This window comes from Taudactylus pleione, unplaced genomic scaffold (assembly GCF_031769625.1).
Source record: "Taudactylus pleione unplaced genomic scaffold, aTauple2 ptg000016l, whole genome shotgun sequence".
NCBI classification, from domain to species: Eukaryota; Metazoa; Chordata; class Amphibia; order Anura; family Myobatrachidae; genus Taudactylus; species Taudactylus pleione.
This window is the reverse complement of record NW_028284418.1, coordinates 26,319,966-26,340,108: the sequence shown is the minus strand read 5'-3', so window position 1 is coordinate 26,340,108 and position 20,143 is coordinate 26,319,966. Positions and strand designations below refer to the sequence as shown.

The following is a 20,143-nucleotide window of genomic DNA, read 5'->3' as shown; positions in this document are numbered from 1 at the left end:
CTGGGCCCTTTGAAAGTAATTCTGACACTATGCCCAAAGTTTTCTATGGGCAGCTAAGATAATTGAAAAAGATATATCCAGTGTAATTGTCAATTTGATTCATTATAATGAGTTCAAGATCATTTAATCTGACTGTAAATTATGTGTTATACCGCAGGTTGGGGTTGATGAATCCAGAGCCTCCTCGTGAGTGTGTCCAGAGTGACATTAATCAAAACAGCTGCCTAATTAGTGACTTCCAGATGTTTGCAGAATTTCCGTATGTTCTTAATGTAACAGCCTTCAACCAGTTGGGGTCCATTACATACCTGCATCTTTTCGTTGTGGAGAACATAAGTGAGTTTTACAGAGGGAAAGGGAAAATGTAAACATTGGTGGGGTATAGAATTATTATCCAGTGTCCATTTCATTTTCTGCTACTGATTTTCCCACATGTTCCTTTTGAAAATTTGATGTGAATTGCTCTTGGCTCTGACTACTGCAACTGCAAAAGTGGTGTTAAAATCAAGATAATAATAATACAACACTGTAAATGACTGTTGTTCTGATTTGAAAATATTATATTGTTTTATTAGAGATATCACTACAGTTAGTTCAATATAAAGATCACATGCTTAATAGACAAGTTATACAGAGCAGAACAATTGTTGCGCTGGTGACAAAATATGTAATTTACATTTTTCTCAAATAAATAGCTAATGCATTTACTGAAGTACCTATTGTCCAAATCAGAGTCGTAAACTAAACTTTTTGGTGCCCTGGGCTAGTAAGAGCAATGGCGCCCCCCCCCCCATTTTTCAAATAGAGACATAAGAAGCCTGCCCGAGAAAGGGGCATAGCCTCATGGGGAAGGTGTCACTGCCAAATACAGTGTGAATCCAATGGCTGCACCTGCAGCATGATTTGTCAATCAGAACAGCCATGCACAAGCCTGAAGCCGACAGTGTATATCAGTGAAGGTATAGAAAGAGTGCTACTTGTAGTGTATATGCAGCAAATATCAGCAGCAGAGAGGCCCGTGTATGCATAGGCAAATGCAGGGGGGGTTCCATCTACCTGGAAACCCCCCTCCCCAGCACACACATGACCACAGTAGAAATAGTAATATAATAGAATTTTGCTAGTACTGCATGTTCTTCTCAGTGTCACAATAATAATTAGCACCACCTGTGGATCTTTTAATATGTATCAGACAGTAATAAATAACCTGTGCACCAACTAGGAGATCTGGAAAACATGCACTATTAGGGATGCACTGCTATAGAGCCCAGGGCAGTGCTAGGTTCTTCTGCTGCTCCCCAGGCTCCCGGACTTGCTCTAATACTCTGGAATGGTGACAACATCTAAAATAAAAAAACACTCAGCTCAGGCAGGATGGCCCTACTGCCGCATCTAATGGCTTACTGTGATCGCTGGTCCTGTATATGGTGGAATTATGACACAATACACTTTGTGTGATGCATATTAAAGCTGGTTGAGTACTAATTCTGCCCACTTCATGGACTGGCCACACTTGCTCTAAAATCAAGCATTTGGAAAACCCCCTGTAGAAATCCTGCGTTTGCCACTGCATGTATGTACCCTATGCCGGCAGCTGAACTCACCGGCAATGGTCCTCAAGGTGTGCTGGGAACACATGGTTCGGGAATCAATGGCTGTATTCTTGGCTGCCATCAGAAATCGTGGGGCACAGTACACATGTAACATACAGGGCCTCCCTACACCGGCCTGTTGGATGCAAAGTTTCAACGAGCCCTGGCGCCCACAAAAAGCACATGCTACAGTATGATGCCTCTTCCCACATGACACACTCACACAAACACACATTATTATTTTTTTTATATACTAGCTGGGATATGCGGTGTTAACCTGTTTGAAGACTGGACCCTGAAGTACACCTGCAGCCTTTATTTGTTTTTGGTTTTTAATTGAGTCATTTTTTATTGAAAATATCAGTTTTACAGAGAAAAACAATATAGAAAATAAGGTGATACAATACTTGCAAGTATGTCATGGTGCATTATTACATATATTTTGTATAATATATTGTATCAGGATACAAATTACGAGGTTTGAACCCAATGAACATCAAAAATATATTGTCCATACAAATGACCAATAATTCAAATATTAAATTCATTAAAAAAAATACAGATAATAGTGAAAAAGTAAAAATAGCTGTCTACATTGTTAAATCATTTCTTTCTTTCAAGGTTTAATATATCCCAGAAACACATTAAATACCATAATACAGTAGCATATACCACAGAAAACGAAAACTAAACAAAAAAATATTTATAAAATATAAAATAAAGAAATACACAAATAATAAATACAAATACAAACCACACTATACATGTATACAAATCTAAAGAGGTTATACATTAATAAAAATAAAATAAAATAAAGTTCGGTGGTTAGTGGATCCAGCTCTTTCCCATTAGAAATAGTATTCCAATTAGCTTAAAGCTTCCAATTGAGTAACATATGGCATTATCTCAGGGACCAGCATAAATTATACAGTACAGTATAGATTAGTTCTGATGTGTTGCACGTGCATAATTTGAATTGAGCCATCTACCCAATATTCAATCAAACTTCTTCTCAGCTTTACGACATATAAACACATGCTTCTCATGTTTAACAGTTGTATGAACCAAGGACAGCCAGGCATTAAAATCTGAACCCGTAGAAGCCATCCACGTCCATGCTATACAGACCATAACTAACATACACATATTGACAATATACTCGTATAGCTTAGCATATCTTTCCAGGGGATGTAGTTGTGCCAATCCCGACAAGGGATTTAACATAGACGTTGAAATACTGACGCCTATGTTAATCCCGACGCTGAAACGCCGAAGGACGCCAGACCGATCGTCCTCCTGCCGGGTAAGTATGCACTTAGCCCAGGGATGGGGGGGTTAGGTATAGGGATATCTGGGGGGACTTAGGGTTAGCCACCCCCTGGGGAAGGTTAGAGTTAGGCTAGGGAAAGGAGGGGTTAGGGTTAGGCACCAGGGGGGGGTGGTTAGGGTTAAGCACCTTCCCCGGGAGACTTAGGTTTAGGGTGCGGGGAGGGGGGGTTAGGTTTAGGCACCCCTGGGGGGAGGTTAGGGTTAGGCACTAGGGGGGGTTAGGGTTAGGGTTAGGCACCCCTAAGGGAAGGTTAGGGTTAGAGGGAGGAGAGGGAAAGGTTAGTATACTTACGGGCGCCCGTCGGGATCTTCATGCGTCATTCTCTCACTGTCGGGATTAGAACCGGCGGCTATTAAACCGTCGGTATTTCAATCCCATTCCCTTCCCAGTAATTCATCAGTACTTCATCATCTATTGAGACATAGCTAATGTGGAAGAGAAACCAGTCTTAGACAAAACATTCAAAACTTTGTTCCAGACCGTACTAATCACTGGACAACGCCATAAAAGCAGCCAGAACATTCCACTACTTCTGTTACACTTAGGACATAGCTCAGATGCTCGCCCCCCAAACTTCATTAATCAGACAGATGTTAAATAGGTACGACGTAGGATGAACAGTTGTCTGTGTTGGAATCTTACAGCTATCATGGAGATACAAGGTGCTGCCAAAGCACTGGGCATGATTCAGCAAGGATCGCAAGTGCAATTACCCACGCAGATGGGCGATTGTTGCGTTATGCGTATGCATTGCAGTGCGTGTGCGCGAATACTCCACTGCGATCAGGACTGCGATTGCAGTGACTACGCAGACCCAATGCAGAGTGATGGTGATGGGGGGGTGGTCGGCAAAATGTTTAAACGCCGTTACAGGGGTATGCATAAATTAGCCACTGTGATGCCATACGCAGCCTGAGCTCTCTCTGCATACCGGAAGGTTAGCAATTTCTGAGTAAGGTCTGACCTTCTGCAAGTGTGCGTGAGGCTGCGATGGTACTGGATGTTACCGATGGTTTTGCAGTCTTGCTATGTATTACAGATGTATGTAAGGTAAGTTGGGCGTCCTTATGTTGTGCTGCGAAAGGCATAATAGCGATCTTAGTGGATTAGCATATCATCGCAGTGAAACTGCTTGCGTAATCACAGCCGTGATCGCATCTGCAATCAGTACTTAATCAGGCCATTTGTCCCAATCTATATACTTATGGGGCCTATATCACTCACCCACTTTAATCTAAGGTGTGGTAAACTGTCATTGTGGCGGGAAGACAAAATATAAGAGTATAAATGCAAAAGTGTCTTCTGAGGACCTAAAGATAACAGGAATGACTTTAAAGGGGACATTTGAATTAGAGGAGGTCTGTCCGTGAATTGAGATGAGAGGGCATGTCGTAATTGGAGATATCTGTAAAAAGATGAATTAGGTAACTGATGGGGTACTTTGAGCTGTGCAAAGGATTTAAGAGTCTACTCGTCATATAAGTTACCCAGAGTGGTTATCCCCTTAGACCCCCATGTCACCCCAGGCTTTAGGGAAGCCAATTATGGCAATATGCGGCAACTGCAAAGAGAAGTATCTGGATCCAATCCTGGAAACTAGGAGATTAGAAACCAGTTTCCATATTCTAATAGGATGCATCAACTAGGGGAGGACCTATGTGCAAAATCTGTCCTGCTAGTAAAGCCTGCCAAGGTGTAAAATGGGGGAAGGTCTGAGAGTCCAGCAAAACATGCAGAGTACCAGGGGATACGTCTTGAAGTCACAATCGTATATGTGCCATTTTGGCCACAGAATGATAGAATTTAAAATTAGGAAGAACCAGACCTTCCATAAACCTAGAGCGGGTTAAAAACACTTAATTGGATACGCGATCGATGATTCTCCCACACCAATGAGGAAAGAGCGCTATTCAACCGTCGAAACAGTGTATCTGGGAGAAAAATTGGAGAGTGTTGTAAAACATACACAAATTTAGGCCGAACCACCATTTTGAATAAAATTAATTATACCTGTAACTATAAGGGGGAGTCGGCACCAAGGCCTAAGGTTATCCTTTGGCTTAAAATTCAAGGCTATGTAATACTTTGGGGAGTTAGTAATCAAAATACCTAGATACTTGAACCTGTTAACCCACCTTAGAGGAAGAGTGATATGAGGAACAGTCGGGCAGGATCCCCTAAGGGGAAGAATAGATGATTTGTCCCAGTTGATCCTGAGTCCAGAAAAATCACCAAACTGGTCTATGACTTGGAGAGTCACAGGCATGGCTGTTAGGTAATCTGATAAGAAAAGTAATAAATCAACTGCGTAAAGGGCAACTTTGTCCATTCTTTTACCCAGACGCAATCCCGTAATCTCAGGGTGAGAACATATAATACAGGCCAGTGGCTCTATAGCCAAGGCAAATAGAGTCGGGTCACCCTTGTCTTGTGCTCCGAGACAGAGAAAATAAGGGGAGATAAACCTATTAAAAAAAAAACTCTAGCAGTGGGTTTTGTATATAATATTTGTACCCATTTCAAGAATACCGGTCCAAATCTTAGCATGACCTCCCACAGGTAGGGCCACTCCACCGAATCACATGCTTTTGCAGCATCTAACAATACAATACCAGAGGAAGACTCTTAGCCATAGGAGGCCTGCAAATGGATGTGCAGCCTTCTTATATTCTCTGATGTTGACATACAGTACCCGGCATAAATCCAGATTGGTCTGGATGAATAATCAAAGTAATCACTTTGTTCAATCCAATAGAAAGGACCTTAGCTAATAATTTGGCATATGTGGGAATTAGGGATATTGGTCTAGGAATCCGGGTATATAACATCCTTCCCAGTCTTGGGGAGTACTACAATCATAGCTTCAGACACGGATGAAGAAAACAAATTTTCCTCATACAGCCCATTAAACAGCTCTAAAAACCATGGAATAAATATACGGGCATGTGTTTTTATATATTTCTAAGGGAATCCCTTCGTGTCCAGCCTTTATTTATTTATATTGTCCCCGCCTATAACCCCATTACATTGATCCTGAAAAGGACCCCACTGTTTGCTAACATGCATGCAAACAGTGGCATAACTACTGTGGGTGCAAGGATTGTGGCTGCTATGGTGCCTGAGCTGCCTCTGTGGCCCGCCACTCCCCCTGCTCCCAGTCATCCACACAAGAAGGGTTGGTCCAGTCAGGGCCGTCAGGGGGGGCCCGAGTGTCAGCAATGTTGATTTGGTGCCGGAGCGCCAGCTGAGTACAGCTGATGCACTGGCAGGCAGTCATGGAAAGACAGCACCGGCAGACATGAGGCAATTGGAGCTCGTGGACCGGCACCAGATTCAAATTGCGTCGCATTGTCTGTCCATGTCTGCCGCTGCCTGCTACTGTGCCATCTGTATGCCACTGGGCCCAGCTCCAATTCCATGGCTGCTGATGGCACACAGGAGGAGGTGAGAGGCTGCTGAGGGACACGGGGAGGTGAGCTGCTGGGAGGGGCATTACTATGTGGTATAATGTGTAAGGGGCATTACTGTGTAGTGTAAGGGGCATTATTGTGTGGCATAATATATAAGGGGCACTACTACTGTGTGGCATTATGTGTATAAGGGGTACTACTGTGTGGCATTACCTGAATGGGGTCTGTGTGGCTTAACATGAATTGGTTCTGTGGGGGGGGGGGCAAATGTATGTGTTCTTTTACCTTTTAAGATCTTGCTATGTGGCTCTAGTTACACACGTGCATGCAAATACAGAGGCTCAAGATTTAATATGAACTTGCATGTATCATCAAGTTTGCTCAGCCTGTGTGATTAAAATTATATTTTTGTGGCTTTCACCCAGGTTTTTGGCAGACTGCCAATTTCCAGTGGAGCCAGCCCTGGAACCTGTGTAATTTAATTGTAAGCTTGCGAGCAGGGCCTTCCTACCTTTATGTCTGTCTATATTTATGTCTGTCTGTTATTACCCAGTTTTGTTCAATGTTTAAAATTGTAAAGCGCAACGGTATATGTTGCGCTATATAAAAAACTGTTAATAAATAATTACATTTAAGAGTGTCCCCATTTTTAGTGATTGTGTGACAGTCTGTGGCCCTGACGAAGTTCAGACCTAAGCAACAATCTAATCCTGGTCAAACTACAGTTACAACCTCCTTAATTTAACACACACATTTCACAAAACCACCATATCCTGGACTCTAACCCATCACCTCTAAATTGCTGTCAGACCCCTTACACATGGTGCTATCTGCTCCTGCAAAGTAAGCCTGACTGCCATGTGAAAGGTGATGGGTTTGCGTTCCAGGTATGACAATATTTTGAATTGTGTGTGTTAAATAAAGAAGAATGTAACTGGAGATGCTTGGGGAGTAGGCCAGAAGGAGGGGGAATTGGCCAGGGAGGTGATAGAGCTGGCCAAGAGATTCAGGGGATAAAAGAAGAAGAAGCTATAAGTGAAAATTATTATAAACAGAAAATTGACAGGCCATCTGCTTTGTGGTGCCCTGTGCCATGGCACATGTCACACAACCCTAGTTACGGCCCTGGTCCAAATGTCTCTTCATTGAGAGCTTTAGAATTCATTCCAGAGTGCTCTAAGTGGAAAAACTTTAATGAGAGAAGAAATATACAGAATTCTATCTATGCAGTTTATAAATATTGTTGAGTATTATGTGCAGTAGATTGAGAGCATAAATCATAAAAAAGAAGGGAAAATAAAAGAAGCCTCAACAAATTAATACAAATAATTATAACTATGAATTAAACATTATAGACATACTTGTCTACTCTCCTGGGACCTGCGGGAGGCTCCCGATTTTTTGGGTAACCCCCCGCAACACCGGAAGAGTAGGCACTTCTCCCGCATCCTGCCCACTCCTAGTGAAATGGGCAGAATAAGGGAGAATTTTACCGGGGATCGGGGACGGAGCTTAAAGAGTCAATTCTATAGGAATCGAGTCATTTGGCACTGCCCCCTATTTAAATATACTCCATTTGCGGCAATTTACCGTGAGGGGCCAGGCTTAATGATGCGGAAAAGCCATGCCCCGCCCCCATCACCGCCCACTTGGAAAAAAAAGTAGGTAAATATGATTATAGATGTATGTTATAGGCAGAATAGAATAATAAGATACAGTTTAAAAACATAAATTATGAGTGCATCTAAACCAAAAAAAATTATAGATTAGTCCACTTCATTTTAAATTTTTGCACAAATGAACAGAAACAATATTATAATAATGAATAATTAGTATTGCAGTAAGAAAGCTGTTATTTGTAAAAAAAAAATCCACTCATTGATAAATAATTGCACAGAGATGCTGCATCTTATGGGAGTTGCTGAGAGTGGTTCTGTAATCTGTACACAAACATTTAGTTGCTCACAATGCAGACTATACTCAGATGGAGAATCTCCACCTAACATAGACTGATGCAAGTTTCATTGGTGCAGCTAATGATGGGGTCTAAATTGCACCAAGAGGCCTTTGAGCATCTAAAGATGCTCATAGCGGTTGTCTCAGTCCTTGCACATTTGGATACAGGGCTGTACAGAAGGGAAGGGCTTTGTAGTGGCATTAGCATAAAGTCGCAGGTGCTACAGTGGCAAATGACACGGGCACTGCTGCGTCCGACTCGATACAATGTTATTCATCCAGTTTTGTTAATGTCGTCGCGCAGAGATGTCGACTGTTGCTCCACAATGTCACTGTTAAGCTGGGAGTGTGATGCTTGTCTGTAATGTCTTAGCTAAGCACAATGCTCTCAGTCTGAGGAGCAGAGGATGCCACCTCCCAACACCCACCTGTTATGGTAAGAGCCTACTGGGGGGAATGCAATATCCATGGTAGGTACCACTTTGAAGGGCTTGGGTCAGCCCCGGGTAAAAGCAGTGGTGCCCATAAGGATTATGGGCCCCATTACAGTTTCTGATCATGGGCCAACCTCTCCTTTGAGAAATAAACCCATAAAGGGTTGTAAAATGTGCATCACTAATAAAGGCATATGTCTGCATCTGTATATAGATTTGGTAGCTGCATTTCCTTATGCTTGAAGATGGGAAGGGAAAGAGCATGGAAACGCAGTGTGAGTACAGGCACGGTGTGTGCATATTACTGTGTCTGAGGCAGGCCAGCTCAGAAAAGCATTTATACCTGTCAGCAGCCGTATCACTTGTGGGTGATATCACTACACCCTGGTAATGATCCCTAGCAATAGTGGCTTATTTTTAGTGGCCAATTGTGATTTCACCTCTTCATTGCTTGTGAATATGTTTTATGTTTTTCTAGGAGTATTTGTGAATTTATATTTTGCCACTTTCATTCATACAAGAAAAGGAAGATTATACCTGCTGTGTTATAGAGGGGTTTTATTATTTAAATCAAACCTAATAGTGAATGCATTTTGAATGTTAATCTGACACTGATCCATAACTAAATAAAAATGCAACTAGCTATGTAACTAATACTATTCATCTTACTTAACAGTACACCCAGACCCTCCTGTGCAGATCACCCTGTCTCCCATACAGCATGAAAGCAAGAAATTACTGCTACAATGGCGCCCTCCTCCTTCTTGGCCACATCCGCAGTTATTCCCTCTCACATACTTGATCCGCTACAACATGTCTTGTGTAAAGTCCTGCAGAAAGGTGAGCAACTGTATGCATTTCCCTTCCTTACTTTGCTATGCAGTATTCTAATATATCCTGTGAGCTTATAGCTATTCCGTGTCTGTAATACAACACTTGGGGCTTTATTTACGAAGCAGCGGCTTTTGTTAGCCACCACTTCCCAGTGGGTTGGAGGTGAAAATGTAAAACGGCACTTGCACACTGACTGCGAGTGCTGTATTAAATGTTCAACTCCAACCCGTCAGGAAGTGGCGGCTTACAAAAGCCGCTGCTTCATAAATAAGGCCCCCGGTCTCTAGCATCATACTGTTATATATGGCAGTGACATGCGGTGAGGTCAATGGCCAGGGAGGCACTAGCTGATTAACATACCACCCCCTTCCTTAAGAAATAATAATAATAATAACCCCCTTCCTTAAGAAATAATAATAATAATAATAATTAATAATTAAAAAAAAATACAGCATAGAGTCCCCCCCCTATTTAACAGTAACCAGCACTAGGCTGAACCAGCCAGGGGCATGATGCCATAGCAGGGGGTACACTCACTGTGGGGTCCCCCTGCCATCACATTAATGACCCCTAAACTAGTCAGCTCAGGGCTGGCATTCCTTGGAAAGCGGGTATCCCCCCAAAAATAAAATGGGATCCCCCCTCCCGAGCAACTGGCCCGCACCCCTGGTGGTGGTGGGTACAGGGTTCATGGTATGATAATATTGTTGTTTATAGGTCTCAGCAAGCTTGCCCCAGCATGCCGGCACTTGGAGAACCACAAGTGCCTAAATGCCCGGACATTACAGGCTCGTTGGAACCTGTAGTCCACCTGTAAAGAAAATATTAAAATAAATACAAAACAAGTAATGTTTTAAAGTTTTAACAAAAGTTTATTATGCAGCATCTTCACCTGAGGGCGGCGGCCTTTAAGCTCTTTTGCATGGCCGCCGCCTTTCCAAGGCTTCCGGCATCTTCTATCTTCGGGAGCTCTTGCACACTCCTTCCGCACCAGCGGACTGCCAAACGCTGCCTCGCACTGGCTTATATAAGCCAGTCAGAGGGGGCGAGGCGATGATGTGGCGAGCTGTGATTGGCTAGCAGAAGTCATCTTGATATTCAAAAATGATCCAAGATCCAAGCCTGCCGCCATGCAAGCTATCTCCGCCGGATCCTGCACCTTCGCTAATGCCTGCACCTTCGCCGCATTCCTGCCACGTACGCCTGCTACCCACCCAGTGATGACAGCGGATCCATCACTGGACAGTGATGAATCCGCTGTCCAATCACATCTGCCTGACTGACATGGGGATGCTTTCATGTGGGCTGAAAGTACTTCCTTGTCATTGAGGCACCTGTATAGGTGCCGCTTTCCCATATTTTTTCAATGGGCTATTACAGTCAGTGGCATGGCCCCGCCCACCACTTCAGCCACTTTTCTATTGTCAGCGGGAGGCAGCACTCTCACTGCCTCCCAACTGATCTCTACTGTAGATTAGAATAATGCAAAGCAGATACTTATGACACAGAATCTGTGTTATAAATATCTTCTGCCTCTCCTGACTGCATGTCCCTGAGAACTCCTCAGTGACTGCTGATGTACTAATATTTCACAGTACAGAGTATGTCATACCATCAGTGGATTGTATGTCTAGTGATAACAGTCAAACCCCCACTTTTTGTTTCTCTAACTTTCTGTATGGTGAGTAGCTCCCTCTGGCTGGCATATACATTCACAAGGATTCAGAGACAAATAGACTAGAGATATATATAAAAGCTTGTAAGTTGATGACAGATGTGGGTAGATTTACTAAAGCTTCTAAAATGAATAGTGGTGGTGCTGCCCTTAGCAACCAATCAGATTGTAGCTATCATTTCTTTATTGTATTCTAGAAAATGACAGAATATAATTGGTTTTCTGGGTAACACCCCTATTCCCTTTGCTCCTGCTTCCACTATATAATATTCTCTCCCCACCCTTACCATCAGGACTGTATGGGAGGTACAGCAGTAAGGGGCCCTGACAGCCTATGGGGGCTCACCACATTCAGATAACTTTATTTTTGTAATTGCATTTCAAGTGCTGCACTCTGGGCATCATACGCACCCGCTCGCTGCAAAATTATGCAAATGAATGCGATCGCAGTGTGATTGCAGCATTATACCAAGACGCCCACCACTGTATAAAGCCGCCTACTTCCCATTACATACATCCGCAAGTCAGTGAAAACATTGGTAACATCGGACCCATACGCACAGTTGTGGTTGAGTTGATCCAGACTCACAAACTGAAAAACTTCCTGTCACCATCTAGACCTCTGGCTGCGTATGCCCTCGTTCAAATGCACAGGCATGCCTGTGTCCCTTCGACACTCCACTCTCTCCACCCCCAAACGGTGCTTCCTGTGTTGGGGGGAGTGCTGCAGCCAGATTGCTAGGCAACTGGAGGGGGGGAGTGACTATTAGTGATAGTGTCCACACACTATTCTAGCTCTGAAGTTCTTTCAGAAGCAGAGATGGCCATCGGTGAGTAACCATTGATGGTCACCATTGATGGTTATCATCGATGGTATAAAACCATTCAAAGGGAAATCATTGATGGTTTCAACCACCGATGGTCATCCCTTTTCTATGACATACTGGGCTGCTGGCCAATCAGAACCAATGGGGCTGCATTGGGGAGTGGAGCTAAGCTCCCTGTCCTGGCATTAAGTTAAAATGGGGGGGGCTCTCTGCCATTGATGTTGGAGAACCATTGGTTCTCCACCACTGATGGCAAAACTATCTAACATTGGCTGTTAACCATCAATGTTTTATAAACAATTTATTTTGGCAGTCCTGCCCCTACCTACTTTTAGGCACTGTACCAGCCATTCTCCTTAAGAGAAAGATTTAGCAAGTGTGTTTAGTCATTCTTCCTCGAGCACCCGGGCCGGCTGTATGTCTCGGCAGCCCTTGGCAGTGGCATTGGTGCAGGAAGGAAGATTAGAAATATGTACAAGCATTTAATTCTTCATACTTTCCTGCTGCTGTCTGCATTAATAACCCTCCACATTATACTACAACATATTACACAGAATTGTCCACTCCCTACACTTAAAGCTCTACACATATCACTAATTCCCACAGATTAGATGTACACATACGTACACTGTCTACTACCATAACAAAATACTAAAAGTAATGTGCCAAATTCAATTAAAAAACTTATATATGCTTAGTGTAAAAAATATATATATTCTCTTCTGATGTTGCCTGCCGTGAGATTCTACTGACAATGGGAGATGGAAAACTAAACACAACTTCTGTAAAAAAAAAAAATATATATATTTTAAAATATTAATGGCGGATCCCAGGAACAGTTTTTTGTGCTCATTTAATCAGCAGTTGTGTTTCTATGCGTGCTATGATCTCAGGGCCTGTACGGATCACAATTGCGATCGCAGTTGCAAATGCAGCTGATAAAATATGCTAATGCCTGCCATAGCTCAGTCGGCATAAAGATGCCCACTGCTGCTTTCTCATATCCGTCCAATCTCGCTCTTCTGCGTAAACATCGGTACCATCGACGCACATCGGCCACTCACACAACATTTACAGCATGTCTGTCCAGCCGCAGACACTGCAAGTCTCCACACATGCAGAGGGCTCTCAAGCTGCATATGCGATCATAGTAGCTAATTCATGCACGCCCAGGAAACGGCACCTGCTTTACTCTGACCACTCCCCCATCAACCCCCCTTCCCCCAAACGCTGACATCCTGTTACTCGACTCTGTGATGGGTTCCTCTGTGCATCAGTGATCATAGTGCATCATAGTGCAATCGCTGCACACGTGCAGTGCAGCTTATATGCATGCGCAATGGTAAACAATCGATTGATGTGTGTCCGTAGTTGCACTTGCAATCGGTACTGAATCAGGCCCTAAGATAATTCTAAATGATAGATGTAAGAAACACAGCTCTATGGGATGCAGCTAGGAAACCGTTTCTGGGATTGGTGTATATTCTGCCAGCAATCTGCTTTTCATTATTTGTAACTGCAGGCATAGAGAAAAGGAATAGCTTCCTGCATATGTTTATTAGTGACAGTGCTTTATATCTATATCTGAAATGATCATAAATAGCCACCATGAAAGTACAGCAGACAGAGGAAAGCAAAATAAATAAACAATTACTTAATATTAGATATGAGCGGGTCCGGTTCCCTGAAACCAGACCCACCCGACCTTCAGGGATTTGGGGCGATCCGAAGTGCCCCTTGGATCTCTCCTCCTGCCCCGGATCCCTATCGAGGCAAAACCTGGCGATCCTCTGTCGGATCTCGAGGTTTTGCCTCGAGCAGCCATTTTTAAAAATCTCTTTGCCTTCAATGGGCAAAGCTCTGATTGGCTGACAGACCTGTCTGTCACGGCTCTCAGCCAATCAGCGTTAAGCCCATTGAATGCAGGGAAAACAGAAGATGGCACTGGTTCCCACGCCCCCCCCCCCCCGCTGCCGACACACCAGCACCCCACTGCTGACACCGCCGGCTGCCCTGCTGCTGACACCACTGGCTCCCCCATGCTGTCGACACCGCTGGCACCCTGCATTGAGAACACCCCTGCACTGCCAACACAGTCAGCAAACCTGCACTGAGGACACCGCTGGCCCCCCCGCTCTGCCGACATTGCCGGTACCCTTCACTGAGGACACCGTCAACAACCCCCGCACTGCCAACGCAGCCAGCAAACCTGCACTAAAGACACCTCTGGCACTGCCGACATCGCCAGTACGCTTCACTGAGGACACTACCAGCACTGCCATTCCATGTACTGAGGACACCGTCAGCAACTCCACTCTGCCGACACTGCATCACAGTAAGTGCACTATTGGTGTATCCAACCCACACTGTATAACACACTGTATCCGTGTTGGAAATTGGAAGCTCAACTGCCACATTTTAGTGCCGTCCACTGTGCCGCTTAGCTTAGTCAGCCAGCTAGCTGGATGCAACCTTTTGGTCTTAACTAGATGAAAAAATAATATTATGAGGTGGTCAAAATTGATTGGAAATGACTGGAAATACATGTTATTGAGGTTAATAATACTGTAGGAACAAAAACAGGTCCATTTTATGTGATTTTAGGTGTTTTTATGATATTTTAAGAAAAAATATAGATCCAAAACCGAAAAACTAAACACCAAGGAAAAAAAATCCAAAACCAGATTCAGATCCAAAACCAAAACACGAGGGTCGGCGCACATCATCTACTTAATATAAATAAATTATCTCTGTTAGAGGCCTATTCATCATCGGTGGCCGTATGGCCCCTGATGATTAAAGTATTGATCTCGCTGCGAGGGATACTTAAGTATCCAACTCACAGCGGGGGAAACTTGACAGCGGAGCAAATCACAATTCACCCGATGTCACACATGCACAAAGCCACTGGGGAGGTAGTGAGGAGACTGGAGAGATCCGCTTGGATACCTCTTCACATCCTCGGAATTCATTCCCATAAGGAGGAGCGGGGATCCGAGAACAAACGTTGTCTGAAGATGGCAGGGTTGGACTAGCCCACAGTGGTACAGGGGAAATCCCCGGTGGGCCCCACTGCCTGAGGGCCCACAGCCTCTTCAAGTTGTCAGGTTTCAGACCTCAAATTATACAATGTCAGTGGTCAGTTACCTGGTGGAGCAGTACCACTGATGGGTGCTTGGTTCCCTTCTATAGAAACTACACCCATATTTGCCTATTGGTCAGTCAAGCATCTGGGGTGACTGGCCATACCTCCTCTTGTGGATAACCACACCCCGTAAGCATGGGCCCCTACTACTGCATTCACCTCGGCGGACCCTTCATATCCCAGTCCGACACCGGAAGATGGCGCTTGTTCTCAGAAGCAAACTTTGCTTTTGTCAGAGTTTGCTGAATGTCAGGTGGTCCTCCCGGAACCCTGATGATGAATAGCCCGGAAAATAAAATATGCAGAAACTAGCGTTTCCGCATGGTTAACGGGCCATTTATCGATGATGAATAGGCCCCTATGACTGTAAAAGTCTTTCTGCACATCAGCAGAATTTAGGCATTTTTCAGTCTTAAAGTGTTTATAGAGAATACTGTTCTGTTTACTTTATTTATTTTATGTTATATATACAGTATAAATAAAAGGTCTAACCTGACATGCGCTACTGCACATTCGTGGTATCTCTGTGTGTCTTTCTCCCTGGTATGCATGCCGACTAGACGTGACTCCAAGACTCTCCAACATACTAGCTGTGTACAGTCTAAACACTGCACGTCTACTACTAGATATCCACCGCTATAGTGTTTGGGCATATTGCTAACATCCGCTTTTGTATTCACTGCTCAGATGCCCAGCGCACTACAACGCCCAGCTATACCCTAAAGCTCCAGGCTGAGTCTATATGCTACCTATCATATTCCTGAGTCTTATGCTACTTGTTGCTGTACCTGGTTCAGTAGACCTAAGAACTGGTTAAGCTGCATCACGTTTGGACTAACCAACCACCAGCACCAAATAACTGCACAACACACTTAACATAATGTATACTTTGGCCAAGTGTATTCCCTCCTGGTGGGTAAATTGTCAAGGGGACTACTACATCCAGCATCACTGCTGCACACTGCACTGTTACACAGTTCTGCAGTTATGGCCAGCAGTCTCAGCTTAATAGGCTCTAGATTCATATACACCTACCAATACTGTTCCAATAGGTTAAGGGCCCAGCAGTTATAGGTTAATAGGCTCTGGATCCCAATACACCTACCGATACTCTGCTAATAGGTTATGGGCCCAGCTGCCTCAGGTTAATAGTCACTGGATCCCCATACAGATACAAATACTCTGCTAATACTTACAACTTTCCTTCATCCACCCTAAAGGTTGGCCCTTATGAGCAGACATCTTTCACCCTCACTGGTCTTCAGCCAGGATGCATCGTTCAAGCTCAGGTGGCTGCCAAAGATTTCACTGGTTCGGGGAACTGCAGCGACTGGAGTGAAGTGGCAATTGGTCAACCATGGAGTAAATCGTGACCACATAGTATACCGAGAGCCGTGGAGAAAAGTTTTTTCATTTTAAGCATTTGCTGGCAGCATCATTTTATCTTCAAATTCAACTACTAATTTCATCCCTTATCATTTATATCCAATCGATATTTGTTCTTAATCATAGTTAAGTGAATCAATCATATAGTAGTTAGATTACAGAATGTACAGTATTGCTTTGATTATAGAGACAATTCTTCAGCCAACCTTATTTTTTTTTGTTTTTGACAGGCAAAATTACTAAAAGATAAACACACACGATCACAATAAAAAACAGAAATAAAAATGCAATACTTCAGATGTACTGTATGCATGTTCTAAAATCCCCTTATGAAGCCATACACTTTGGGCCTCATTCAGAGATGGACACATCACTGCTGGATCTTTAAAGCAGGAGACGTCTGAGGAGAGAAGACGCCTCCTGACAGCATTGCAGATCCGAGTGCTGCATTCTAAGGGGCATATTCAATTGGACGCAAGGTTTAGCGAGGAAAAAACCTTCCGCCCCTCGCGCCCAATTTTGTATTACCGCGGGGATGCGTGCTCCCGATATGCACGGTATTCAATTAAAATAAAGTGGTTGCAGGGTTTTCAGAGCTGGTGGGTCTCTGCAGCTCACTGGGGAGGGGGCTGCTGGGAGTCCCGGGGGCTGCTGGGAGGCTCCATGGGTTCCAGGGAAGCACAAGGACTGCTGGGAGATGTAGTTCTCCCAGCGCCCATTACAGGGGGGCATACTAACACTGGACACACACACACCTAAGCACCCCTACCCCTGCAGGAGACCGGGTCCCGACGGTGTATGCAGAAGACAGCACTTCGGAAGGTGAGTATTTAATGACTAATTAAGCTAATTGGAAACTCTAATTGCTTAATTAGTCATTAGGAGGGGTGCCACTGGGGTCCTAGAGCATTGCTGCACCACCACTAAACCCTGCACCCCCTCTTTTCTCCTAGTTACCTGTCCTCTTCCCCCCCCACACCACACTAAACCTCCACCTTACCCACCACCTGCTGTCACCCTTCCTCATTCAGAAGCCAGCCACATAACCCCACACTCCTTATCCCCCTGCTCTAGATCAAATCACCTCCACACTACATCAACCTTAATAATCTCATTCTCCTCTCGCCTCTTAACTCTGTCCCTCTCTCCTGTTCCCTCTGGAAAAACAGTTCTGTCTATAATAAACTGGTCCCCATTCGTGAGTGCTTCATCTGCAACACCTTGATTCTCCTTGCCATCACCAAACCCTGGATTTACCCATCTGACACCACTGCTCCTGCAGCTATCTCCTTTGAGGGCCTCACATTCTCCCCCACACCCTGGCCTGGAGGTTTCCATAGTGGTGGTCTTGGGGTCCTTCTATCCTTGGGTCACTCCTACCAACTCTTACCTTCTGAACCCTCCATCTCATTCTTTCCATTCGACACTAATGACATTTGCCTCTTCCAACTTCAACGAGTAGCTGCCTTTTTTTTTGTCTCTCTGGCCTTCGCTCAAAATTCCTCCATCACTTGGCTTCCTGGCTCTTAATCTTCAAATGGGCTCTCGAGACCCATTTCTTCCTCAATGCTTTCCAGTGCTCACCCTAACCCACTACTCTATGCTCCTTCCTCACTATCTAGCTCATCTGTGTCACCCGTTTGTCTGACCCTCCCCTTTAGAATGTAAGCTCTCGCGAGCCGTGCCCTCTTCCCTCACGTGCTTCTTTTTGCCTTACTTTTACTTTCATTTACAATGGCACCTAAAACTTGGTTACTGACACCCTGCTGCTTTTTTAGGTGTTATGCAGCATTGTTTATAAATCATGTACTTGTATTGCATTGTCTGTACTGTTAATATCTGTTGTCTTGTTTGCTCATTTGTTTCTGTACTTTGTAAGGCGCTGCAGAACCCTTGTGGCACCATATAAACAAAGGATGATAATAATAATAATAATAATAATTTCCCAACCATTTATCCTAAAGTTGTGGATTTTAGAAAAAATATTTGGTCGTACTCTGGAGGTGTGCAAAAAAAACACCTCCCGGCGCTCAACAAATCAAAAATCCTGCACCTAATTGAATAGCAAAAATCCCACACCTGCAGAAAAACCCAGCAGGAGCGGGATTTTTGCTATTCTTGCCCCAATTGAATATGCCCCTAAGACTCAGCATTGGATCATCTTATACCATTTTCACACAGAAAAAAGCCCAAAACCTGGCTTTTACCCAGCATTTGATACACAGGTTTTTTTCCAGTCCCAGCCTGTAACCCCCTTCACACAGAAAAGCAAATTCCCGGGTTAAGCATTTGGACCTGGTAATTTGCTGATCAACCCGCGTATTTCTTTTGTGTGAAAGTGTCAACCTGGGTCGCAATTCCCGGGACTTCGACCCTGGCAAAAACCAGGGACGTAGTCCCGGGAATTTCGAACCGGGTTGACCCTTTCACACAGAAAAAGGACCCGTATTGATCCGCAAATTACCAGTTCCAAATGCTTGACCTGGGAATTTGCTTTTCTGTGTGAAAGGGGTATTAGTAATAGTAACACTAAGCTCCGTAGCAGAGGCCAGGAAGTCTGCGTGGTCAATCAGGCTGCGGCTCAGGGGGGCACTGCATGCAACGTTGCGGGACAGGTTCTGCACATGCGCAGAACTGGTCCTGAGCAGGCACCCCACCATCGGGTTTGCATACATCTCTGAATGAGGCCCTTTATTTGCTAGTCAGTAGCTTGCTCATTGAATTCATTCCTACCATGTTTGAGATGGTGAGTTCATTATATTTGTTAAACCAATGTATTGTTATATTTTTTTCTCCATTATGCTGGTGTCTTAACACTGTCACATCTCTGTTTATTATATGTCCATGCGATTGTCCAATAAAAAAAATAAAATGGTTAACTATGTCAGGGCATGTGTAATAGATGGTGGGGAGGGGATGGAGAGTGTCATGGTTGTCTAGATGGTGAGAAGAAAGTTTCACTGTGGGGGTATACAGTATTGTGTATGTATGCAAAGCATCACTGCCAACTCTGGGCCTAATCTAAAACGCTAATGCAGCAGGAGACGCCTGAAGAGAAGACGTCGCCTGTCAACATCTGCGATCCCAGCGATGCCACTGAGATGTTCCCCGGCATCGACCAGCTGAGTAAGTCTCAGCTTACGTAGGCTGGCTCCTGGCTGCTTGCGAGGCCAGGAAGTCTGTATCCATGGACGCAGACCCTGGCCTCACATCACTATCGCAACCATTGTGACTGATGGTCAATCCTTTGGCCACGCTGCATAAGCCAAAGCTTACCTCAGCCTGGCTGGTGCCTGGTCACTTGCGAAGCCAAGAAATATGTGTCCACCGAAGCAGACCCTGGCTTCGTCCCATGGGGGTCTATGATCGGGATTGTAGACCCATAACCTTCAGGATAGCATACATCTCTGAATCAGGCCCATATTCCATAATCTGGCTATGTGTGTGGAAGGGATGAAGGTGAGTCTGCAGCGTTCCATCATGCAGGAGAAGCATATTACATAAAAACAACCAAAGAGGCAGCTTAAATATGCTGCATGCAAGAAAGCTAATTT

General features: G+C 44.3%; 1 protein-coding gene across 1 annotated transcript in view; it reads left to right on the top strand.

Annotated features, from left to right (window-relative positions):
• The window catches only part of EBI3 (Epstein-Barr virus induced 3), a 44,028-nt gene extending 25,139 nt beyond the window's left edge, over window positions 1–18,889 (top strand). The window contains exons 5-7 of the mRNA XM_088473344.1: window positions 158–336; window positions 9,399–9,562; window positions 16,424–18,889. Coding sequence (XP_088329470.1) covers window positions 158–336; window positions 9,399–9,562; window positions 16,424–16,576 — 496 coding nt within the window. The 3' untranslated portion in view covers window positions 16,577–18,889. The remainder of the gene's footprint in view (window positions 1–157; window positions 337–9,398; window positions 9,563–16,423) is intronic.
• Window positions 18,890–20,143: the final 1,254 nt, after the last annotated feature.